Source organism: Tachyglossus aculeatus, chromosome 9, assembly GCF_015852505.1.
Source record: "Tachyglossus aculeatus isolate mTacAcu1 chromosome 9, mTacAcu1.pri, whole genome shotgun sequence".
In the NCBI taxonomy this organism is placed as follows: domain Eukaryota; kingdom Metazoa; phylum Chordata; class Mammalia; order Monotremata; family Tachyglossidae; genus Tachyglossus; species Tachyglossus aculeatus.
In genome coordinates, this window is record NC_052074.1 from 44,581,880 (window position 1) to 44,607,866 (window position 25,987).

Consider the following 25,987-nt stretch of genomic DNA (forward strand, 5'->3'; position numbering starts at 1 on the left):
GTATTGTATTAAGCGCTTGGGAAAGTACAACAGAATTAGCAGAGATAATAATAATGATGGTATTTGTTAAGCACTTACTATGTGCAAAGCACTGTTCTAAGTGCTGGTGAGTTTACAAGGTGATCAGGTTGTCCCACCTGGGGCTCACAGTCTCAATCCCCATTTTACAGATGAGGGAACTGAGACACAGAGAAGTTAAGTGACTTGCCCAAAGTCACACAGCTGACAATTGGTGGAGCCGGAATTTGAACCCATGACCTCTGATGCTCCCTGCCCATAACGAACTGACAGTCTAGAGGGGGAGACAGACATTAATATGAATAAATAACTTATAATACATAATTTAAAGATAAGCACATTCATTCAATCATATTTTTTGAGTGTTTACTGTGTGCAGGGTACTGTACTAAATGCTTACAAGTGCTAAGGGGTTGGAGGTGGGGCAAATATCAAGGGTTCAAGGGTCCCAGATTAATATCTTTATGCCCCAGTGTCCTTAACCGCAAAATGAGGGTTCAATAATTGTTCTCTCTCCTACTTGACTGTGAGCACTATTATGGGATAGGGACTCCCACCTGGTGAACTTGTATCTACTACAGCTCTTAGATCAGCGCTTGATTCATAGTAAATGCTTAGCAAGTACCAAAGAAAGATAAAGAAAATCAGAGTGGCTCCTGGACAGTTCCTTCTTAAGTGCTTGCTAGGGTAAAGCTGTCTCTAAGCTGGTCACTAGAAGGGCAGGGACTCTTTAAATCTAATCAAGACAAGATCAGTGAGCCATCATTGCTGAAGATCTTTGTTGGAGAAACAGAATGGCCTAGTGGGTAGAACACGCTCCTGGAAGTCAGAAGGAAGGACGAGGGTTCTAGTCCCAGTTCTACCACTTGTCTGCTGTGTGACCTTGGGAAAGTCACTTAACTTCTCTGTGCTTCAGTTCCCCCATCTCTAAAATGGATATTAAGCCCCACGTGGGACATGGACTGTGTCCAACCTGATTACTTTGTATCTATCTCTGCACCTAGAATAGTGCCAGGCACATAGTAAACACTCAACAAATACCATTTTTTTTAAAAGATGAGAAACGATGAAAGTTCCACTCTTCCCTGACTCTGTCTCCCCTTAACCATCTCTCAACTCTTCTGCATTTAAGGCACTGTTTTCTCCTATCCCCCTGCATAGAATGCCCTCCAGTCTAAGCTGTGCCAAAACTCATTCCTTCCCTTCCTTGCAGACCACTTAAGACACCTCCTCAATGAGGTACTCCCTAGTCTGCCTACCTTCCTCATAACGCTAGCCACTTAGCCACCTCTGGCCTTTTACGCATTCATTTATTGTTCGGTAATTGGTTTATTCACCTATTGGGTCAATTCTATTTTTGTCTTCTAACATGCTAGCATGTCTTGCTTGTCTTTCCCCATTTTAGACTTGAAGCTCCTGTAAGTCAGGGATCAGATCAAACAAACATTTGGTGTGGATGCTTCCCATGTGTCTTGTACGGTGCTCTGCCTATAATAAGCACCCACTCAGTGTTGCTGCTGGAAAATGTCAGCTTGAGTCTGGAGCTGCTTACAAAATAAAGTTCCATGGAACTTTTCTTTCGCTGTGTTTTCATCTTCCTGTGTGTACCTAGAGACCATGACACTTAGAGTTGGCAAAAAATATTTAAAATCAGGTCAATGACAACTCACCAGTCTGCAAACTCAGTGGGGAGAGAAGTGTCTTCTATCTCTTCTGTCTCCACACACCCCGTCTCTCCTGAGGAAAAGGGGAATCCCAGCAGCTCCTGCCACTGCTGTGTGTTATGTTGCAGAAGCGCCCACACACTGTATATTGACCAGGAGGGTTGTTGTAAAAGCCATTTTTGTCTTTCAGGACCACTGGAAAAATCAATCTAACAATCAGGATGGAACTTGTGTACATGGTGTATCCTGTGTTCTGTTCGTAGTGCTTATGGGGGTACAAACAGACACACACACACAGACACACACAGACACACACACAGACACACACAGACACACACACAAACACATCTGCGTTCATAGCTGCCCTATCCAGCGAGGCTCACCACATGCACCATGAGATCTCTTTCTCCCCTCCGTCACCCTTCCCAAAATATCCAGTCAACACCTCACTTGAATAAATATTACCAGTAATAGTACTATCACTACTAGTATGGCTACTACTACTACTGGAAGAAGAGGTAAAGGCTTTCTGAACACCAAGAGGCCACTCACTTGGTCTGGATGAGGGTTAGGGATTAAACTTTCTCTGCCCCCCCAACATTTTAGTTTGAGTTTATCTTCATGTAAAAGAGTCTAAGAATATACGGAATGCCATTATTTGGCCAGTCCAATGGTCTACGCAGCCCAGGATTGTAACTGATAATGGCTACAGCACAACCTCCATCTTTCTGAAATAAAAAGTCCTCTACTTGAAGCAAGGATAGAGTGAGGTGAAGCTGTTACATTGTTGGAAGTGGCCCAGGAAGGATGAAAAATATAGAATCGGGGGGGAGGAGTGTTGTAGAGAAATCATTTGGATCATGCCTCTCTCTGGGCTGTACTGACCTTGTGCTCTCCTAAAAAGAGAGGGGCAAAACCCTGTCTTAGGGGAGCACTGAACACTAGAACTAACCATGGGCAGCCTCTTTGTTTCCAGTGGAGCTGAAAGAGAGCCTTGTTTGATGCTCTTCCTTACAAGCAAGTGACTCCCTGTCAGGTAGGTGATTTCCAGGAATCCATTTTCTTGCACACTCATTAAAAACCACTGAGGAATAGGAGCTGGTTTGCAGTTTGATATTCTCCCATTCCAGCATCAGGGTATTTGATACATTTCTGTGTATTCAGGGAGAGGGGGGGCGATGAAGCCAGAGACATGACAAGGGCTCAGGGAATGTGGGACGCCCCCCACCCCCCCACCCATTCATTCATTCATTCAGTTGGAAGCAGCGTGGCTCAATGGAAAGAGCACGGGCTTGGCAGTCAGAGGTCGTGGGTTCTAATACCGGGTTCACCACTTATCAGCTGTGTGACTTTGGGCAAGTCACTTAACTTCTCTGTGCCTCAGTTACCTCATCTGGTAAATGGGGATTAAGACTGAGCCCCATGTGGGATAACGTGATTATCTTGTATCTACCCAGTGCTTAGAACAGTACTTGGAACATAGTAAGTGCTTAACAATACCAAAATTATTATTATTATTTTTATTTATTGAGCGCTTACTGTGTGCAGAACACTGTACTAAGCACTTGGGAAATACAAGTCAGCAACATATAGAGACGGTCCCAACCCAGGGAGTCAGAGGACCTGGATTCTTATCTCAGTTCCACCACTTGTCTGCTGTGTGGGTAGGGATTGTATCTATCTCTTGCCAAATTGTACTTTCCAAGCACTTAGTACAGACTAGGCACTCAAATATGATTGATTGAATGAATGAAGAAAGTAGGAGAGAGAATAGGTATTTAATCCCCATTTTACAGTTGAGGAAACTGAAGCACAGAGAAGTGAAGCATCTTGGCCGAGGTGCCACAGCAAGCAACTGGCAGAACTGGGATTAGAACCCAGATCCTCAAACTCCCAGGCCCGTGCTCTTTCTACTAGGGCACGAGGCTTGAGGTTAGTAGCGTGGAAGTACAAGGGTCAACTGGTCCTGCAGTTGTCCACCTTTCTTTGTCTCTGATCTCCCTCTTCGAGCTGCTTCAGCCCTAGGCCCGCTTGATCACTCACATCATACATCAAGCAAAAACTCCTCACTCTTGGCTTCACCTCGCCCCCTCCTACCTCATCTCTCTTCTCTCCTTCTACAGCCCACCCTGCCCCCTCCACTCCTCTGCCGCTAACCTCCTCACTGTGCCTCGTTCTCGCCTCTCCCGCTGTGGACCCCTGGCCCACGTCCTTCCCCTGGCCTGGAATGCCCTCCCTCCACACATCCACTAAACTAGCTCTCTTCCTCCCTTCAAAGACCTATTGAGCGCTCACCTCGTCCAAAAGGCCTTCCCAGGCTGAGCCTCCTTTTCCCTCTCCTCCTCCCCTCCCCATCGCCCCCCCCCATCCCTCCGCCCTGCCCCTTCCCCTCCCCACAGCACTAGTATATAGTTGTGCATATTTATTACTCTATATATTTTACTTGTACATATTTACTACTCGATTTTATTAATGATGTATATATAACTATAATTCTATTTATTCTGATGGTTTTGACACCTGTCTACTTGTTTCGTTTTGCTGTCTCCCCCTTCTAGACTGTGAGCCCGTTTTTGGGTAGGGACTGTCTCTATATATTGCTGACTTGTAATTCCCAAGCGCTTAGTACAGTGCTCTGCACACAGTAAGCGCTCAATAAAAATACGATTGAATGAATGAACAACGGGCTCAGAGAGTTCTACAGTGCAGTATTTCACTCCTCCAGTGCCAACCTACTCACTGTACCTCGATCTCATCTATCTCACCACTGACCTCTCACCCACATCGTCCCTCTGGTCTGGAACACTCTCCCTTTTCTTAACTGACAGAGGATTACTCTTCCCACCTTCAAAGCCTTATTGGAGGCACATCTCCTCCAAGGGGCATTCCCTGACTAAACCCTCTTTTCATTTCCTTCCACTCCCTTCTGTGTCCTCCTGACTTGCTCTCTTTATTCACCACTACCCCCAGAGCACTTATGTTCACATCTTCAATTATTAATATTAGTATCTGTTTACTCCCTTGACTGTAAGCTCACTGTGGGCAGGGAATGTGTCTGTTGTAGAGATGTGCTGTACTCTCCCAAGTGCTTAGTAAAATGCCTGGAACACAGTAAGTGCTCAATAGATATGATTAATTGATTGAATCCTGTGCCCAGCCACTAGGACAGCATGCGGTAAGTAAGAGAGCAAGTTGGCTTTAAATAGGAGATCAAAGAAATAAGGTAGGAGGGAGAGAATTCATTGTCTTAAAGCCCCATGGTAAGGAGTTACTGTTTTGTAAGGAGGTGGCTGTAGGTTTTTAAGGAGTGGGGAGAGATGAACTGTTTAGTTTATCAGATAAGTGATCTGGGCAACAGAATGAAGCAAAGACTGGAGAGGGGAGAGACAGGAGGCAGGAGGGTTAGCGAAGAGGCTGATGCAGTAGTTGCGGTGGACAATAACGAGTGCTGGAATTAGCATAGTAGCGGTTGAGAAGAAATAGAAGATTCTAGAGACGTTGTCCAGGTAGAGTGATAGGATTTTTGCAGCAGATTAAATGGGTAGGTTAAATGAGAGAGATAATAAGGATAATGCCAAGTTTGTGGGCTTGCGAGGCAGGGAGGATGTTGGTATTGTCTACAATGATAGAACAGCCAGGGGAAAGACAGGGTTGGGTGGGAAGATGAGAAGGAGCTCCGCTTCAGACAGATTAAATTTGAGACGTTGTCGGGAACTCAAAATACAGATGTCCTAGATGCAGGAGGAAATTTGAGACCGTAGAGATGGAGAGAAGTCGGGCTGGAGAGGTAGATTTTGGAGTTATCCGCGTTGAAGCCGTGGGAGCGAATGAGTGATCCAAGGGAGTGGGTGTAGATGGAGACTAGAAGGAGACCTAGAGCTGAGCCTGAGAAAGAGATGGAGGTGTGCTGAGCTCCTCTCTAAGGGGGCACCCAAGGGAAGACTCCCCGGACAGCCCAAGGGGGCACGACAGCGGGCAAGCAGCCTGGCAGGCCGGCAGGAGGGTGGGCCGGTGAGCGGGCAGCTGGAGGATAATGATGATAATGATAATAATTGTCGTATTTCTGAAGTGCTTACTATGTGCCAGGCACTGTACTAAGCGCTGGGGAGGATACAAGCAAATAAGGTTGGACACAGTCCCTGTCCCACATGGGGCTCACAGTCTCTATCCCCATTTTCCAGATGAGATAACTGAGGCCCAGAGAAGCGAAATGACTTGTCCAAGGCCACACAGCAGAGAAGTGGCAGTGATGGGATTAGAACCCAGGACCTTCTGACTCCAAGGCACATGCTCTTGCCACTTCACCATGCTGCTTCTAGAAGGGCATCAGCTGCAGGTGCGTACCCATCCTCCAGACTCCCCTTCACACTTATGGGGACTCTGTCTCTGTCTCTCTCTCTCCCCTCTTCCCATACATGCATGCAAGAAATGTCAACTCAGCCTGTTTCAAAGAATCCCTACTCATGCCACCTGGCCTGGGCTTGCTGGTCAGGGACTCCGAAAAGGGTGCCAGGCTGGGAGGTCCATCCCCTCCCCTCCCACGATTCTATGCCCCGGACATTCATTCAATCGTATTCATTCATTCAATCGTATTTATTGAGCATTTACTTTGTGCTTTACACTGCACTAAGCGCTTGGAAAGTACAGTTCAACCATCACACTGGGCGTTGAGCGCTTACTGTGTGTACAGCACTGTACTAAGTGCTTGGAAAGTACAATTCAGCAATAATGATAGAGAATCTCTGCCCACACCAGGCACTGAGCGGTTACTGTGTGCGGGGCACTGTACTAAGCGCTGGGAAAGTACAATAGAGCAAATAGAGAGAGACAACCCCTGCTCACTGCGGGGCTCACAGGACGCTCTGTTACCCACCCTCCCCATCTCTCCGTGAGCCGGACCTCCCCCCCCCCCCCCCCCGCCCAAGTTCCCCTGATTTCTGTCCCGGGGAGTGAGTGATGTGGGACAAAGGGGCACGGCAGCCCGGGCCGCCCCTGCCCTCCCACCAAGGGGGGGGGGGGGGGGGTGTTGCTGGGGTCGGGGGGAGGGGAGGGAGGGGGAAGCCCGGACACATCCTCCGGCTGATTCCCTGCCCCAGGGACCCAGCCCAGAGCCCGCAGACCTGCACCCCCCGATCCGGGGGCTGCAGAGGGCCGGGAACTGTCCAGGCAGGTCCATGGAGGGCTGGACAGGTCCTGGGGGGTCCTGGGAGGCCCGGGCAGGTCCTGGGAGGGCCAGACAGGTCCTGGGGGGTCCTGGGAGGCCCGGGCAGGTCCTAGGGGGGGTCCTGGGGGTCCTGGAAGGGCCGGACAGATCCTGGGGGGGGGGGTCCTGGGAGGCCTGGGCAGGTTCTGGGAGGGGGGGTCCTGGGGGTCCTGGAAGGGGCGGACAGATCCAGGGGGGGGTCCTGGGAGGCTCGGACAGGTCCTGGGGGATCCTGGGAGGTGCGGGCAGGTTCTGGGGGGGGGGGGGTGTCCTGCAAGGGCCGGATAGATCCTGGGGGGGTCCTGGGAGGCCCGGGCAGGTCCTGGGGGGTCCTGGGAGGTCAGGGCAGATCCTGGGGGGTCCGGGCAGGTCCTGGGGGGGTCCTGGGGGTCCTGGAAAGGCCGGGCAGATCCTGGGGGGTCCGGGAAGGTCCTGGGGGGTCCTGGAAAAGTCGGGCAGGTCCTGGGGGGGTCCTGGGAGGTCCTGGAAAACTCGGGCAGGTCCTGGGGGGGGTCCTGGGAGGTCCGGGCAGGTTCTGGGGGTCCTGGAAGGGCCGGACAGATCCTAGGGGGTCCGGGCAGGTCCTTGGTGGTCCTGGGGGGTCCGGGAGGGTCCTGGGAGGTCAGGGCAGGTTCGGGAGGGGGGTCCTGGGGGCCCTGGAAGGGCCGGACAGATCCTGGTGGGGGGGGTTCCTGGGAGGTCCGGGCTGGTCCTGGGGGGGGGGGCGGGAGGCGGTCCTGGGAGGCCCGGGCAGGTCCTGGGTGGTCCAGGGAAGTCCGGACAGGTCCGGGGAAGTCCGATGAGGGTCCGGGCAGGTCCGGGATGGTCTGGGAAGGTCCGGGATGGTCTGGGGAGAGTGCGGGGTGGTCCGAGGAGCTCCGGGGAGGCGGGCATATGCAAGTATTTCGGGACTTGTGCGGATGGTCTGCCTGCTCCGCCGCCGCAGCCACGGCCGGGGGGTCCGGGGGGTCCGGGGGGGCCGAGGGCTGAGGGGTCCGGGGGATCCGGGGGGGCCGAGGGCTGGGGGGTCCGGGCCATCCGGGGGGGCTGGGGGCCGGGGCATGGGCAGGAGGAGCCCGGGCGCTGCGCCCAGGCCCGCAGGGGGAGGGGAGGGGAGGGGAGGGGAGGGAGGGGATGGCATGGGAGGAGGGAGGTGGTTACGTAAACGATGCCAGCCCAGTAAGGAGCCTCCAGCATCCTCCTCCTCCTCCTCCTCCACCTCCTCCTGCTGCTGCTCTGGGAGGGGAAGGACCGGCACCCGGACCGGCACCGGGACCGGGACCCGCAAACAGGACCCGGGAGGACGGAGGGAGGGAGGGGGAGAGAGAGAGAGGGGGCAGCGCCGGCCACCGGGAGGAGGGAGGGAGGGAGGGAGGGGGCAGCGGCCAAGTGCCCGGGCGGCTGGGGCTTGGGCCGGCCCCAGCCCGGAGCGGACAATGTGCTAGCCGGCTGGCTGGCCAAGCTGCCCCGGCCCCCGGCCCCCGGCCCCCGGCCCCCGGCCCCCGGCCTGTGCCCCCTGTCCCCGGGCTGTGCCCCCTGTCCCCGGGCTGTGGCCCCTGCCCCCTGCCCCCTGCCCCCTGCCCCCTGCGCGGCTGACCGAGGCGCTGCCCTCCCGGGGCTGGGCGATGCCAGCCCGCCTCCCGGGGGGCCGGAGGCCGGAGCGGGGGGGTGGCGGACTACAGCCTAGTAGAGCGCGGGGGAGCGGAGTAGACCGCAGGGGAGCGCAGGGGAGCGCGGAGGAGAGGAGGAGAGGCAGAGGACACTAGTAGAGTGCAGGGCATCGTCATAGAGCACAGGGGAGAGCGGAGGAGCACAGTAAAGTGCAGGGGAGGGCAGAGGAGCGCAGGAAAGCGCAGAGGAGCGCTGTAGAGCGCAGGGGAGCTCAGAGGAGCGCAGGAGAAAGCAGAGGAGCGCTGTAGAGAGCAGAGGAGCGCCGAAGAGCGCAGGGGAGCTCAGAAGAGCGCAGGAGAAAGCAGAGGAGCGCTGTAGAGCGCAGGGGAGCTCAGAAGAGCGCAGGAAAAAGCAGAGTAGCGCTGTAGAGCAAAGGGGAGCTCAGAAGAGCGCAGGAGAAAGCAGAGAAGCGCTGTAGAGAGCAGAGGAGAGCGCAAAGGAGAGCAGGGGAGCTCAGAAGAGCGCAGGAGAAAGCAGAGGAGAGAGCAGAGGAGAGCAGCAGAGCGCAGAGGAGCGCTGTAGAGAGCAGAGGAGAGCGCAGAGGAGAGCGCAGAGGAGAGCAGGGGAGCTCAGAAGAGCGCAGGAGAAAGCAGAGGAGCGAGCAGAGGAGAGCAGCGGAGCGCAGAGGAGCGCAGCGGAGCGCAGAGGCGGAGCGACCTCCCAGGTGAGCCAGCCGTACTTTGCATCCGGGCCGCCCTGGCCCGGGCCCGGAGGTTTAGGTGGCAATGTGTCCGTGGCTCCTGTTTGCCGCGGGGGGCGGGCAGTGAGGTGGCCATCCTGCTCAGCAGGGCTCTGCACAGGGACGGGGGCGCCGGGATGCCCCCATCACGACACCGTCGGCAGGGGAAAGGAAGGGGCAGCCGCCACCGGAAAGGGGACACCAACTTTCTGCCCTCCTTCTCCTCCTCCTCCTCCTCCTTTTCCTGTTCCTTTTCCTCCTCTTCCTCCTCTACTTCCTCCTTTTCTTCCTCCTTCTCCTCTTCCTTCTCCTCCTCTTCCTCCTTCTTCTCTTCCTTCTCCTCCTCCTCTTCCTCCTTCTTCTCTTCCTTCTCCTCCTCGTCCTCATTCTCCTCTTCTTCCTCCTCCTTCCCCTCCTCTTCCTCATCCTCCTCTTCTTCCTTCCTCTCCTCTTCCTCATCCTCCTCTTCTTCTTTCCCCTCCTCTTCTTCCTTCTCCTCCTCCTCCTTTTCCTCCTCCTCTTCCTCTTCCTCCTTCTCCTCCTCTTTCTCCTTCTCCTCCTCTTCCTCCTTCTCCTCCTCTTCCTCCTCCTCTTCTTGCTCCTTCCCCTCCTCTTCCTCATCCTCCTCTTTCTCATTCTCCTCTTCTTCCTCCTCTTTCCCCACCTCTTCCGCATCCTCCTCTTCTTCCTTCCCGTCCTCTTCCTCATCCTCCTCTTCTTCCTCCTCCTCTTCCTCCTTCTCCTCTCCTCCTCTTCTTATTCCTCCTCCTACTCCTCCTCATCCTCCTCCCCCTCCTTTTCCTCCTTCTCCTCTTCTTTTTCCTCCTTCTCCTCTTCCTCCTCTTCCTCTTCCTCCTCCCCTCCCCTCTCCTCCTCGTCCTCCTTGTCCGACATGTGGTGGAACCGGGAAGACAAGTGGCAGAGCACGGGCCTGGGACTCAGAAGGTCTGGGTTCTAATCCCGACTCTGCCACCTGTCTGCTGCGTGACATTGGACAAGTCACTGATCTAGGCCTCAGTAACCTCAGCTGTAAAATGGGGATTGAGACTGAGCGCCCCACATGGGACAGGGGCTGTGTCCAACCCGATTTGCTTGTATCCACCCCAGCGCTTAGTCCAGTGCCTGGAACATAGTGAGTGGTTAAAAAATACCATCGTTGTTATTATTCTTATTGTTATCTCTCGCCACGCTCCGGCCGAGGACCCGGTAACTTTCCCGCCACTGTTGAAGGTCGAGGGGTGTGTGTGGGAACGAGGACCCCTGGTTGATTCTTCCGACCCATCCCGGGGTCCCCAGGCTGGGGAGGGGGGATGCCCACTACCCCCAAAACGGGCTCCAGGGATCCCAGCCCCGTGCCCTAAGAACCAGGAAGGGGGGTGGGGGGCGACCTGCCCAAGGCTGGGAAGAAGCCAAGCGACTTCAGCCTCCCTGGGTGACCATCCAGCTCTGGGAGATGGAGAGGAACAGCGCCCAGGGAACCAGGCCGAAGCCCCCCTGGACCACTGTGCCAGCAGGGCCCGGAAGGAAACAGTGCCAGGCTCGGATGGCGGGTGTGCCCGAGGACATCACCAGCAGGCCACTCGCAAGAGCAGGGCGGCGGGTCCAGCCCCATGTGCCCTTACTGCAGCTCATCTGTCTGCGTGTGTGTGTGTGTGTGTGTGTGTGTGTGTGTGTATGTGGTGTTTGCCCTGCCTCCAAAATCTGCCACTTCGTGGGCAAGAGAGGGATGCCCTTTCCCCCTGAAGGTGACCCCCAGAGTCCCCTCTCCCCCTCCATGTCCGTTGCTTTCCCTCCCCGGACCCGGGATGCTCTGTGGGGTGAAGGTCCTAATAATAAGAATGTTGGTATTTGTTAAGCGCTTGACACCTGGACTGTCCACCTTCTCCTCCCTCACACTGCCTTTTAATCTCACCCCCTTGCAAGTGGGATGTTACACGAGGGGGAGAGAGGTGCTGAGGTAGTAGAGAATGGTGGGCTCCTCTCCCTTAGATCCACGCTGGGAGACAGGGGCAGGGCATCCCAAGGAAATCTGGGGACTGTAGCGCTCCAATCCCAAAAGAAGTTAGGAGGAATATCCCGCTCGTGGTAGACTGACTGGCTCAGCTATTTTCCAGGCAAAAACGCTGTTTTCGTTTGATGAAGACGCACATATTCAGCTTGAAACTATCGAGAGGTGGAAACGGGTGGAAAGATTTCAGAGGCAGGGGAGAGGGTCCTGCATTTGTGTCCCCAAGGGTTCACGTTCCTGTCTGCTTCCCCGGGGTGCTTGTTTTTTGTAGAAGGGGGAACTCGGGAGCCTGCCTCTGAGAGCCCCTGGAAATGTAATACTGAACAGGTGCCAGCTGTTTGTAGGAATTCAAGATGCTGTGGTATTGCTTTTTGGATGAGATGGCTACAGTTGGAGCTTTGCCTGACACACTTATGGAGGAAAGGATTTAGAATTAGGGAGATCATTCTTTTTTTAAAAAAAGAAATAATCAGCCACCTCAATTAGTTGCTGTGGGACAGGTTAGTAGAAATGGAGACACTTTCTAAGTAGCCGGCTTGAGCTACTCGGTGGACATTTTTCAGGATCAAATAGAGTTTCCAAAGGTCTGTTCTCTTAACTCGTAAGAGGCTGCCCTGCGTAGGAAGGATTTGCGAGGAAAAAGATAAATTGATGCTCGATTCTCTTATTGTTTTGGAAGAATGGGAGTGGTAGGAGAAAACACTTCCCCAGCAGAGGGGGAGAACGTGCTAATTACGACAACAAGAGATGTTCAATACCTTACAGAAATGAAAGGCAGCAGCCACTGAGGTCATTGGTGCTTCCTTTATTGGAGAGTGAAGAACCGCTGCTGGTTCGGAATAGGTGACCCGAGCAAGAGAAAAATGATTGATGAGATTAGGTCTAAGCAAAATTAAATTCCACCCAAGAGGAATAATAAAGGTTCAAAACACTTCCAAATTGCTGTGGTGCTTTAACGAAATGGGCGGTTCGTGATCAGTTATTTATTCCTTCCAGTTACTTACCCTAGACATTGCGTTTTGCAGTGGCAATTGTTGCTGTAAATAATACACAGCTGATCGTTGCTTTCCATAGATGACACTTCTTGGGCCTATGGAGAGGTTTTAGGACTATGGATGGTCACACCATTCCTCCAAGTGACCTTTTGGTGCTGCGGAGGGAGGTGGAAAGCTAAGCTGGGCAGTAATGCAGTAATGTCATTACTTCTGTTCTTATGTCTTTAGCTAATAATCGGCTTAATGAACAGCTTGATGCACAACCTGTTCTCCCCTTCCCCCCCCTACCCTCCTTAATCCCCACTCTTCCCCACCCAACCTTGCTCAAGGAGGGGATGCAATGGAATGGAGCTCTTGATCAATTTCACTCACTTCCTCTGAACCCAGTTCCCAAACGCATACTCCAACCTCAACAATATGACTCAGGCATGCATTTAGATGTGAAGCGCTATGACCTAGAGGATAGACAATGCATCTGGGAGTCAGAGGATCTGGGTTCTAATCTCTGATCTGCCACTTGCCTGTCCTGTCGATTCTCTGTACCTTACTTTCCTCATCTGCAAAATGGGGATTCGTTACCTGTTCTCTCTCCTACCTAGGCTGTGAACCCCATGTGGGCCCCGACTGTCTTGTGTCTACCCTAGCTCTTGGTTCAGTGCTCAGCACGTAGTAAGTACTTTAACAAATACCATAATTTTTTTATTAGCAATTTTGTTATTGTTGCTGTGTTTTCTTACACAGGCTTTCCTAAACCCTCCAATCTCCTGTTCTGTTCGACCTGCTTGAGACACACACACACACACACACACACACACACACACACACACACGTGCACACTTTGTTGGGGTAGCAAAGCAATTGCCATCAACATTGAGTACCAGATACTTCTTTCCTAGGGGAGGGCAACTGTTAAGTCAGACAAGAGCAATGAAGGCTTCAGTTTCACATTCAGAATGTAGAACGGGGTAGGGAAGGGAGGGACTTAATTTGGAAACGTTTCAATTCTCCCACATCAAATGTGGTCATCTATATTATTCATATTTACTTGAAACACATACCAGAGAGAATGACCCATCAGGCTGTTATTTTTGATTAAATGGTTTGTGGGATACTCATTAGGGGAACATCTAAAATGCTTAATGGGTGGGCACTCTTGGCAAGTAGGTTGCTGAATTCCAAGTGGAAAATTCCGACACGTACAGAAGAGAGAGAGAATAATCTTTGGTTTGAAGATGGTGCTCCTGATAATAATTGTAATAATAATAATTATGGCATTTGGTAAGTGTTACTATGTGCCGAGCACTGTTCTAAGCGCAGGGGTAGATAAAAGGTTATAAGGTTGTCCCAGGTGGGGCTCACAGTCTTAATCCTCATTTTACAGATGAAATAACTGAGGGCACAGAAAAGTTAAGTGACTTGCCGAAAGTCACACAGTTGACAAGTAGTGGAGCTGAGATTAGAACCCATGACCGCTGACTCCCAAGCCCGTGCTCTTTCCACTAAGCCATACTGCTTCTTCTGATGTAGAGATGTCATCCAGGAGTGTTGTATCTTCACATACGTGTGCCTTATGAAAAGCCTTGTTAGCCTGGGCAGATAACAGCAGATCAGTACTGATGTTATAGGCTGGAATCTGGAGAACTGGTGGTAACTAAGGAGATCTGCTGTTTCAATGATAGATGTCTCCCTCACTAGACTGTAAGCTCATTGTAGACAGGGAATGTGTCTGCTGTATTGCTGTTTGTACTCTCCCATGCCCTTATTACAGTGTCCTGCACACAAGTACTCAATAAATAAAATTGATTGATTGATCTGGTGTGCTTCATTCTTCTCTTCTACGGAGCCCTATTACATCAGACACTCATTTCTGTCAGTGGTGGCAATCACGAAAATTACAAAAGTTCCATTGATAATTGTGGTGTCTATTAAGCACAAATTCTATTATTATAAAATTTAATTAAATGCATTAAATCTGTTCAATTATTAAATTAAATTATTATTAAATTCCATTATTGTTAATAAAATGTTCATAAAATGAAATTTGTATCTACCTCAGTTCTTAGTCTAATACTTGGCAAAAGATAATCAGGTCATATGCAATCTCTGTTCCACCACAGAACTGTTGATGTATCAAGCAATCATTCATATTTATTGAGTGCCTGCTGTGGGCAAGCACTTGGGAGAATACCAGAGAAGCAGCATGGCTCAGTGGAAAGAGCCCGGGCTTTGGAGTCAGAGGTCATGGGTTCAAATCTCGGCTCCGCCAATTGTCAGCTGTGAGACTTTGGGCATGTCACTTAACTTCTCTGTACCTCGGTTCCCTCATCTGTAAAATGGGGATGAAGACTGTGAGCCCCCCCGTGGGACAACCTCATCACCTTGTAACCTCCCCAGTGCTTAGAACAGTGCTTTGCACATAGTAAGTGCTCAATAAATGCCATTATTATTGTTATTATTAGAATACAGTGTATCAGAGTTGGTGGACATGTTCCCTGCCCACAGTGAGCTTACAGTCCGGGGCGGGGGAGACAGACATTAATATAAATAAATTACTGATATGTATGTAAATGCTATGGGGATGAGGGAGGCATGAATAAAGGGTGCAAGAGTCCAAGAGGGAGATTGATGAAACAAAGAGACTAATCAGTTGCCTAAGGTCACATAGCAGGCATGTGACAGAATTTAGGACTAGAATCCAGGTCTCCAGATTCCTTGCCCCATCCTTTTTTCATTTTGCCAGGCCAATCCAGAGAACTAAAAGTTTTGCTTTTTCAAGTGGGGAAAATATTTGGAAGTCAAGTGGGTTTTTCAGTTGAAGAATGAAAAATTTGACTCTCTTAGGAGTCAGCCTTCTAGATTAATCAGGACAAAACTTACATTATAGATAATTCCCTAATGCAGGAAAAGCAGATAGTGACTTTCTTTTCCCGGATTAATCATTGTATTGAGCTCCATTCAGGTGACAAGTAAGACTAATAGCTCAAAGGATTTAATTTTGAGTCCCATATAGTCCGATCTATGTATTTCAAAGGACCTTAGTTTCTATCTAATTACTTCAAGGATAAAGATGGGAAGGAGGGACATGTATTGTTACATGGTGCTATGAACTTAATTCATGATGACAGATATCACGTGTATCTTGCTAGTATTCATTGTGCTGGTATAATTTGTTGTTGTTGAAGCTGCATCATCTCAAATTTTACAGGAATCAGATTTGAACATACACAAAATTGATTTCAGTGACTTAATTTTTGGTTCTCCATTTTGTTTATGAAAAACTTTAATCAGTCAGTCAATTGATGGTATTTATTAAGTGCTTACTGTGGACAGAGCACTGTACTAAATGCTTGAGAGGGTACAGTTCAACAGAGTTCGTAGACACATTTTCTGAACACGTGTTCTGCACACAGTAAGCGCTCAATAGATACGACTGAATGAAAAACAATTGAATGAGTTACAGTCTAGACTGTAAGCCCGTTGTGGGCAAGGATTGTCTCTCTTCATTGCTTAATTGTACTTTCTAAGCACTTAGGACAGTGCTCTGCACACAGCATTCAATAAATAAATAAATTAATTCATTCAATCGTATTTACTGAGCACTTGCTGTGTGCAGAGTACAGTACTAAGCGCTTGGGAAGTACAGATTGGCAACATATAGAGATGGTCCCAGCCAACAATGGGCTCACAGTCCAGAAATAAATATGATTGAATGAATAGAGGGGGTGACAGACATTAATGTAAGTACGATATATTCTCTGATTTTCTTTTAAAAAAAGGAATAAATTAACATACATTCCTCATTAGTTGGGGCGTATATTTGCCTACGAGAAGTTGTCACTCAGGATCTTTGAAAGAGATCTTTAACCTTTGATAAAATACGTTTGAATTTCAATGCTGATTCTGCCCTTTATGGTTTCTTTGGAGATTTGTAATATTTACAGTTTTCTCCTGTAGGTATGGCCTTTTAGGTGGCCTTAAGCAGCTCTCCATTTGTTGCTACTTTAATATGCTGAAATCTACTTAAAACAAAAGAGTGATTATTTAGGTGGTTTAAAATGTATTTGAGGATAAATGGATGATCTGACACTTGTTCAGCTCATCTGAGCAATTTAGTGTCATCTCTCAGAGTCATTGCTTGGCCTAGTGTAAAGAGCCAGAGTCAGAGGAACTAGGTTCTAATCCTGACTCCCTAACTTGTCTGCTGTGTGACCTTGGACAAGTCACTGAACTTCTCTGGGTTTCAGTTAACTCATCTGGAAAATGGGGATTCAGACTGTAAGCCTCGTGTGAGATACGGACTGTGTCCAACCGGATTTGCTTGTATCCACTCCAGTGCTTAGTACAGTGTCTGGCACATAGTAAGCACATAACAAATGCTACCACCATTATCATCAAGGCACTGAACTTCTCTGTGCCTCAGTTCCCTCATCTGCAAAATGGGGATTCAATACCTGTTCTCCCTCCTACTTAGTCTGTTAGCCCCATGTGGGACCTGATAATCTTGTATCTACCTCAGTGCTTAGTACCGTGCTTGGCATATAGTAAGCGATTAATGAAAAGCAGAGTTATTATTCTGGTCATGAGCAGTTTCAAATGGCTGATGCTTCTGAAAAGATGCTGCACAATTCCAACCAGAATCCTTTTTGTCTTTTCCCACTCCCTTGGGCCACCTTGATTTGATCCCTTGTTCTTCCCCCCTTCCAGCCCAACAGCACTTGTGTATGCATTGTGTAATGTGTTATTAATGTCTGTCTCCCCCTTGGTAGACTGTAAGCTTGTTGTGGGCAGTGAATTTGTCTGTTTATTGATGAATTGAACTTTCCCAAGTGCTTAGTACAGTGCACTGCACACGGTAAGTGCTCAATATATAAGATTGAGTGAATGAATGAACTGAAACTTTTGAAATCCCTGCTATTTGTCCTGGGTTATAAGACAAGCGAGGGAAGTCTCACTGAGTATCTCGGAAATCCACCCACTCTTCAGTGAGGGAATCTAATATTTACATTTTTCTTTTTGCCCTTTCTGTTTCCTTCATCTCTCCCTGTGGAATTATACTGTACTTGCCCAAGGGCTAAGTACAGTGCTCTGCACATGTAAATGTTCAATAAATAGCACTATTTGATTGGAATCTTCCTTACCACTTTTTGGCTCCCTCTTACATTTATTGCTTGGTTGTCACTTGCCTCCTTTCCCTTCCCCTTTCCCTTTCCTTTTTTCTCTTTCCCTTTCCCTTCTTCCCAGTGCATAGCCATCGAGCCTAGTAGGATGTAGCCAATGCCTTTAGGGCTGCATAAAAGATCCCAGAAGTATTGACCATGTGACCTTATATGCCTAAGGGTTGGTTAAAGGCACTGGAGGTTGGGATCCCATCTCTTCATTACCAACAATATGTATCGTGTCCACTGAACAAAGCCTTATTGAAGGCACATTTCATTCATTCATTCATTCATTCAATCAATCATATTTATTGAGCACTTACTGGGTGCAGAGCACTGTACTAAGCACTTGGGAAGTACAATTTGCAGGCCTTCCCCAATTGTCTCTCATTTTCTCTTCTCTTCTCCCTTCTTTGTCACCCTTGCACTTGAACTTGCACCCTGTATTCACCCGTCCCTTAGACCCACAACACTTATGTACATATCAGTAGTCTATTTATATTAATGTCTGTCTCCCCCTCTAGACCGTAAGCTCGCTGTGAGTAGAGAACGTGTCAACCACCTGTGTTATACAATATTCTCTAGAGCACTTAGTACAGTGCTCTGCACACAATAAGTGCTCAATAAATCTGATTGGTTGATTGATCTAATTCTGTATTAGAAACTTGGGGGAGACGAAGAACCTACTGAATGCAGAGCTTTTCACTGGGTTCTTGAGGAGAAACCAAGGTGACTTGTGTGCAGAGCATTGGAGTAGACTCTGAGAGGAGAAACTGAAGCCCCTCGAGGTTACTATTTAGTGCTCAGTAACGTTCATCTCATTGACATGAGCTGATGGAGGGAGAAAAGGTCTCAGGAAAAAAATGTTTGGATTCATATCTCCTTCAATGAGAAGGGAAGTCAGTTTTGAGGGAGTGGGAGAGACAGAGAAGAGGAGAACATCCCTTTGTTAATCCAGAGTTAGGGAATTGTCTCTCCGATTGTGAAAGAGTCAGGATCATTGTGGGCAGGATATGTCTGTTGTTATATTGTACTCTCCCAAGCACTTAGTACAGTGCTTTGCACACAATATGCACTGAATAAATACAATTGAATGAATGAATGTTTCCCTATTGTACTCTCCCAAGCAATTAGTACAATGCTATGCTCTGAGTAAGCACTCAGTAAATCAATCTGATCTGATAGGAATCCCTTAATGGCAAGATTGGCCTTGGGTACAAACCCAGGTGGTCAAGGTAGAAGTCCACCCCTTGAAATGGGATAGGAAGTGGTCTAAAGGTGAATCCTTGCCCTGAATATCTACTCCCTGGGACCCACTCTCCCAAGCACTTACTATGGTGTTCTGCACACAAGTAAGCTCTCAAAAAATAACTTTGTTTAATTGCCTTCCCCTATTAGACTGTACCGTTGTAGCCATTCAAGCACTTAGTGTGGTGCTTTACACATAGACATGTCTTGACTTATGCTGTCAAGTCATCTAGTAAACACTCAATAAAAACCATTGATTGGTTGATCTGGGACAAAGGGCTCTCTGGATCACCGTCCTTAAAGAGATTAGAGAGTGTGTCTTTTTACTCTTTTGTTCTCTATCAAATGCTTAGTACAGGACTCAGCACTCAGTAAATACCATTTAAGCTATGAGCCCCAAATCAGGTAGGGGTTGTGTTCAACTTGATTGTTTTCTGTCTACCGCAATACAGTGCTTGGGATATAGTACATGCTTAACAAATGCAATAATAATGGTAATATGTTGGGTGTGCTAACCCCAACTAGAAGGACTGCATGTCCTCATCGCCTCTTTGGCACTAGGTTTTAATCCTGCCATTTAGATCTGTATGTGTGTCTAGCAGCCTGGCCTGGAAAGACTGAGCATTATGGACATAATAAAGAATCATAATTGATCATTTTCTCCAATCCTACTCCTGGCCTTCTGGTTAGGCAAGATGACCCATGAGGCCTTTTTTTTGTCATAGTCCAATGAGACACAGATTTTATTTTCAGAACATGTTGTTTTGTAATCCATTTTAAATGTTGAGGAGATAGTCTATTAGAGAAAAATCATCAAGAACAAATAATTAGTAATAACAGAGTGCCATTTATTTATTTAGAATTATTGGAATTCTAATTTTCTTTTCTTCTCATATGTGAAAAAATTCTGTTTGGTGCACTGATGACTTGTCAGTTCCTTCACAATAATTTGTGTAGATGATAATTATACATAAATTAATAAACTGCTGGGGAGACTCTAATGATGTTTCATGCTGCTTGTGATTTATTTCTAGGTTATTTGCAGATGAGCTGCACTGAGAGTGATTTCAGTGAAATCTAAAATATCTCAACTCAGAAGAGGATCCATCTGCATTAAAAAAAAACACTTCCCAATTCCATAATTATATGGAAGAACTTTGTGAAGTTAAGTTGTTTTAATTGACAGCTAGCCCTGCAAAACTAAATGCTTATCAAAGTTGGGTGGAGATTTCAAAGGCTAGCATCCTGTTTCAGCAAGACTTACTTCAGAAGGGAATGTTTTCAGCTATTGTAAATGCCTTGGCAAGTATAAAAATGATAATTGTGTTTTAAGCACTAACTCTGTTCCAAGCCCTATGGGGCACATCTATTCCAGTTTGCCTCCCTCCCTCCCTCTCTCTCTCTCTCTCTCTCTCTCTCTCTCTCTCTCTCTCTCTCTCTCTCTCTCTCTCTCTCTCTCTCTCTCTCTCTCTCTCAGTACTCCAGTTATAGAGTATTTCAAGAGATCAGCATGCCCTAGTGGAAAGAGTACAGACCTGGGGGTCAGGAGACCTCGGTTGCGAAGCAGTGTGGCTCAGTGGAAAGAGTCCAGACTTTGGAGTCAGAGGTCATGGGTTCAAATCTCGGCTCTGCCAACTGTCAGCTGTGTGACTTTGGGCAAGTCACTTAACTTCTCTGTGCCTCAGTTACCTCATCTGGAAAATGGGGATTAAAACTGTGAGCCCCCCGTGGGACAACGTAATCACCTTGTAACCTCTCCAGTGCTTAGAACAGTGCTTTCACAGAGTAAGCACTTAACAAATACTATTATTATTATTATTCTAATCCCATCTTTGCCTCTTGTCTGCCTTTGGCGAGCTACTTTATTTCTCTGTGGCTCAGTTTCCTCATCTGTTAAATGGGGATTATGTATCTGTATGTCCTTCCCCTTAAAATGTGAGTCCCATGTGGGACAGGAACTGTGTCCAATTTGCATATATTTCATTCATTCATTCAATCATATTTATTGAGCACTTACTGTGTGCAGAGCATTGTACTAAGCGCTTGGGAAGTACAAGTTGGCAGCATATAGAGACGGTCCCTACCCAACAATGGGCTCACAGTCTAGATATTTGCATATATTGTATCTACCCTTAGCACTTAGTAGAATGCATGGTACATAGCAAGCCACAATTATCAATTATTATTATTTCAATTGTTAAGGAAGGGCAAAAATAAATACATATGTGTCAGAGGAGGGTGCTGGTCTGATATGATGCAGAATATAGGGATGGGATAAAACTTGTGAAAGCAAAGGCAATGTTTGTAATAAAAGCCCTGTCAGGTCAACTGTCTTCTTCACCAAAGAACCCAAGCAGGCTCTCCTAGCTGCAATTTTCCTCTCTTCTGAACACTGAACTATTGGGCAAAAATCCCCTGGGCTGATTCAGCGATGTTCCCACTTAACCCAGAAATAACTGCTCTCCATCAGAGCACAAAATGGATTCCACCATAAAGAGTAGGAATAATCCGTTCACAAAATTGTAAGCTCTTCCACTAGATTGTAAGTTCCGTAAGGACGCAGAATATGACTGCCCATTTATTTTGTATTGTACTCTCCCAAGCACCTGGTACAGTGCTCTGCACACAGTAACTGCTCAATCAATAGTTTTGATTGATTAAAATTCTTTGGTGGTTGGGGAATCCTCTTAGTTGACAGCCACTAGGTAAATGCCAGATCAGACCATCCTCAAATTTCATTCACCAGCACCATCTTACAAACTGATTTGGGAAGCAGCATGGCCTAGTTGAAAAAAAACTGGCTTAGGAATAAGAGGACCTGAGTTCTAATATAGCCTCTTCCATTTGCCTTCTGTGTGACCTTGGGCAAGTCACAGCAGTGTGGCTTAGTGGCAAGAGCACGGCCTTGGGAGTCAGAGAGGTCATGGGTTCTAATCCCACCTCTGCCACTTGTCAGCTATGTGACTTTGGATAAGTGACTTAACTTCTCTGGGCCTCAGTTACCTCATCTGTAAAATGGGGATTAAGACTGTGAGCCCCACGTGGGACCACCTGTTTACCTTGTATCTACCTCAGCGCTTAGAACAGTGCTTGGCACATAGTAAGTGCTTAACAAATGCCATCATTATTGTTATTATTATTACCTTCTCTGGGTCTGAGGTTCCTCAATTGTAAAGTAAGAATTAATCCCCTGGATCAATCAATCAATCATTGGTATTTGTTTAGTGCAGAGTCTTTCTTGTACTAAGCACTTGAGAGTTGACAAAAGTCTAAGTAGTACTGTGGGACTTAAGTAAAAATGAAAAAAATAGTGCTTACTATATCATGCACTGTTGTTGTTTTTGTTCTTGGCTTGTTTTTTTAATGGTACTTGCCACGCACTTACTGTGTGCCAGAATTTGTACTAATTTCTGGGGTAGATACAAGCTAATCGGGTTGGATTCAGTCCCTATCCCACATGGGGCTCACAGCCTTAATCCCCATTTTACAGATGAGGTAACTAAGGCACAGAGAAGTTAAGTGACTTTCCTAAAGTCAAACAGCGGACAAGTCATGGAGCCAAGATTAGAAGCCAGGTCCTCTGACTCCGAGGACCATGCTTTTTCCACTAGGTCACATTGCTTCTCTAAGTGCTATTCTAAACACTGGGGTAGATACATGGTCCCTGTCCCATATGGGGCTCACAATAGGAGGGAGGACAGACATTTAATCTTCTCTTTACAGATAAAGAAACTCGGGCACAGAGAAATTAAGTTACTTCCCAAGATCACACAGCAGGCAGGTGGCAGAGCTGATATTAGAACCCAGGTCCTCTGACTCTTAAGACCATGTGCTTTCCACCAGGTCACTCTCCTTCACCAGATCACAGGAAAAATTTACTTCAAGTGCTTCATGAGAAACTGATGTCAAAACGAGCCCAGCTCTGGACCCTGCCAACAGCATTGTTTGAATCCAGACCATCTTGGGGGAATCAACCATCATCAGTGGCCCCATCATCAAACACGAAGGAAATTTATATACACATATGGGCTGAATAGAGGGGGAGGAATGTCTCACCGCTCTTATGGCTTATGCTCCCAGTTGAGGGATCAAAAAGCATGTGAGGTTTTTAATGGAGGCATCAATTTGTTAACCTGTGACCCACCCTCCCTCCCAGATGGTTTCATGCCACACCGTGGCCAAGTCAGCCATTTCTCATCTTGTATGTGTGCGGCTTCTTTTCAGACCCTTCCCCTCTCTTGTTTTTCTTTAATTCTGTTTATTGATGGCAGCTTCTCCAGCTTATTAAAGTAGCTCTGAATAATAATACTGATAAGATGATGGTATTTGTTAAACCCTTACTGTGTACCAGGCTCCGTACTAAGCTCTGGGGTGGATAAAAACAAATTGGGATGGACATAGTCCCAGTACCACGGGAGGTGCACAGTCTCAATCCCCATTTTACAGTTGAGGTAACTGAGGCCCAGAGAAGTGAAGTGACTTACCCAAGGTCGTACATCTGACAAATGGTGGAGCTGGGATTAGAATCCAGGTTTTTCTGACTCCCAAGCTTGTGCTCTATCCACTAAGCCATGTTTCTATTTGTAGCTTTCAAGATTCCAGCTATGCACCCCCCCTTTTTTTTAAAAAAAAATGATACTTTCATTCATTCATTCATTCAATAGCATTTATTGAGCACTTACTATGTGCAGACCACTGTACTAAGCGCTTGGGAAATACAATTCAGCAACTATAGAGACAATCCCTGCCCACAATGGGCTCACAGTCTAGAAGGCGGGGGGGGGGGGGGAGACAAACATCAAAACAAGTAAACAGGTATCAGTGGGATCATTATAAATAGAATTATATAAACACACTGTTAATAAATAGAATTATAAGTATGTACATATATACATAACTGCTGTGAAGTGGGAAGGGGGAATAGAGCAAAGGGAGCGAGTTGGGGCGATGGGGAGGGGAGCAGAGGAAAAGGGGGGCTTAGTCTGGGAAGGCCTCCTGGAGGAGCTGAACTTTCTCTAGGGCTTTGAAGGGAAGTGTGCTAGTTTGGTGGATTTGAAGAGGGAGGGCATTCCAGGCCAGAGGTAGTACGTGGGTCAGGGATCGACGGCGGGACCGGCGAGAACGAGGCACAGGGAGAAGTGGAGTGTGCAGGCTGGGATGTAGGAGAGAAGGGAGGTGAGGTAGGAGGCGGCAAGGTGATGCAGAGCTTTGAAGCCTGTACTTAAGTGCCTACTATGGTCTAGGCCCTGTTCTAAAGGCTGGTGTTGATACAAGATAATCCTGTTGGGCACAGTTCATATCCCATATGGGGCTCAAGGTGCCATCTGCGACCTGAGAATCTTCCTCCCCTAACCCCTCATCAATCAAGCAGTCCTATTTATTGAGTGTCTACTGTGCACAGAGCAGTGTACTAAGCACTTAGAAGAGTACAATGTAATAGTGTTGTAGGCATGTTCCCTGCTCACAGACTCATTCATTAAAACATGAAATGGTATTGTCTGGCTCACTGGGTCAACTGCTATTACAAGCATTGTACAGAGCAGCCTATATTTTCCTGACTCGTTGATGAGACTAGCATGTGGGACCAAATCAAAATCCTTATCAATGCCAAGTTACATTACCTTCATTGCTCCCTCCCATATACAAAACCCGTCACCATGTCTAAGAAGGAAATTAGATTGATCTGAAGTGATTTACTCTTCACAAAGTCACATTGGTTGCCTGGGCTCTTTGTGGTATTAGAAAATCAATGGTTTTTTTATTTAGTTCTCTGTCTTAGGAATCAAAATAAAGCAGACCGGTCTATATTTTTAATGTTGCCTGATTTTTTTTTTTCCTTTCTGAAACATGTGTTTGCATTTTCTCTCTACCAGCTTTGTGGAACCTGACTTTCTGGGTAAGATCGTAGATGCAAACAGCTCTGTCTGGTGCCAGCCAATTCCTTGAATCTTAGAAGCTTTGATTGCAGGACCTGCTGATTTGAGCACATACAGATTTCTTTTAAAGCTATTTTTAACCAGCTCTTTTTTTATTCCCTATAAGACATCCGAGGTTGTCAGTGGACCCTCTTATTTGAAGAAGATGCCAGTGATGGTAGAATTCCCTTATGAATGTGTATGGCCGAAAAGGCCAATATGGTACTCTCAATCTCGACCACAATGGGGACACAAAAAGACTCCCCTTTGTCATGCCCTACTGTTTTATGTTTGTTGTGCTTGGTGCTGTTTTCTCTTTTGCCTCCGTATCTCTCAATCTTTTTTTTTAAGGGCATTTGTTGAGCGCTTACTATATGCCAGGCACTGTACTAAACACTGAGGTAGATACAAGTTAATTGGGTTGGACACAGTCCAAATTTCACATGTGGTTTACAGTATCAATCCCCATTTTACAAGTGAGGTAACTAAAGCACAGAGAAGTTAAGCAACTTACCCAAGCTCCCACAATTGAGAAGTGGCAGAGCCAGGCACAGAGAAATGAAGTGACTTGCCCAAGTTCACAAAGCAGACGAGTGGCGGAGCCAGGATTGGGACCCAAGCCCTTCTGACTCCAAGGCCTGTACTCTTCATTAGGCTATGAAGCTTGTGCTCAACAAGACCTGAAATTTACATGGAGATTTCTGCACATGAAGCAGAAATCAAATCAAATAGATACTTGCTCAACTACTACATATCATCAAACCAGAAAGGGTGAGTTGGCATCCATTTTGTGTTAACTGAAGCTTTTGGAGATCAGTTAGGGAAGGACTTTCTGACAAATAACAGTGGAGGGGGTCTCCTGTCAGCTGTTGATTCAAGGAGAGGGCTGGATTAACTAAAGCCAAAATCTTGATTGCCACCAGAAATGAGTCATTTTCCAATATCACCCAAATTTTATTTTCAGAAACTCCATTTATAGTCCTTTGTGGTCTTGGGATCCCATAATCTGCACTTGCCACTGGCCAAATGAGTCATTTAGATATAAATTTAGAAGATAAACATACTCCCATTTTGAACTAGTTACATGACTTCTGAGCTCAGCTCTCCCTCTACTACCTGACTTTGCTGATCTCCTAGTCCAACTCTGTTGGCACACTTTCCTCCTCTAATGCCAACCTACTGCTTCCTCGATCCCATCTGTTCCACTGCCGACCCCTTGCCCACGTCCTCCCTCTGGTCTGGAACTCTCTCCTCTTTCATATATGACATCTTCAAAGCCCTACTAAAATCCCATGTCCTCCAAGAGGTCTTCCCTGCCTAACTCATCATTCCCCTCAATTCACCTTCTCCTCTGCATCACCTATGCTCTTGGGTCTGCAACCCTTCGGTACTTTGATACTCACTCCACCCCTACCCCCACAGGATTTATG

The 25,987-nt window shown here is 47.6% G+C and overlaps 2 protein-coding genes across 2 annotated transcripts in view; one reads left to right on the forward strand and one right to left on the reverse strand.

The window, feature by feature from the left end:
- Nucleotides 1–1,523: 1,523 nt before the first annotated feature.
- On the reverse strand, nt 1,524–9,332 carry LOC119932076 (basic proline-rich protein-like). Its single transcript, XM_038750889.1, has 7 exons — nt 9,236–9,332; nt 8,647–8,918; nt 8,144–8,568; nt 6,803–7,905; nt 2,568–2,578; nt 2,066–2,211; nt 1,524–1,626 (listed from the first exon to the last, which is right to left on the reverse strand). Exons 1-7 carry the CDS (start codon nt 9,330–9,332, stop codon nt 1,524–1,526), a joined length of 2,157 nt encoding a protein of 718 aa, XP_038606817.1.
- GALNT13 (polypeptide N-acetylgalactosaminyltransferase 13) overlaps nt 9,180–25,987 on the forward strand; it is a 299,621-nt gene continuing 282,813 nt past the window's right edge. Inside the window, exon 1 of the mRNA XM_038751351.1 lies at nt 9,180–9,220. The gene's annotated coding sequence lies outside the window, so the exon portion shown is untranslated. The remainder of the gene's footprint in view (nt 9,221–25,987) is intronic.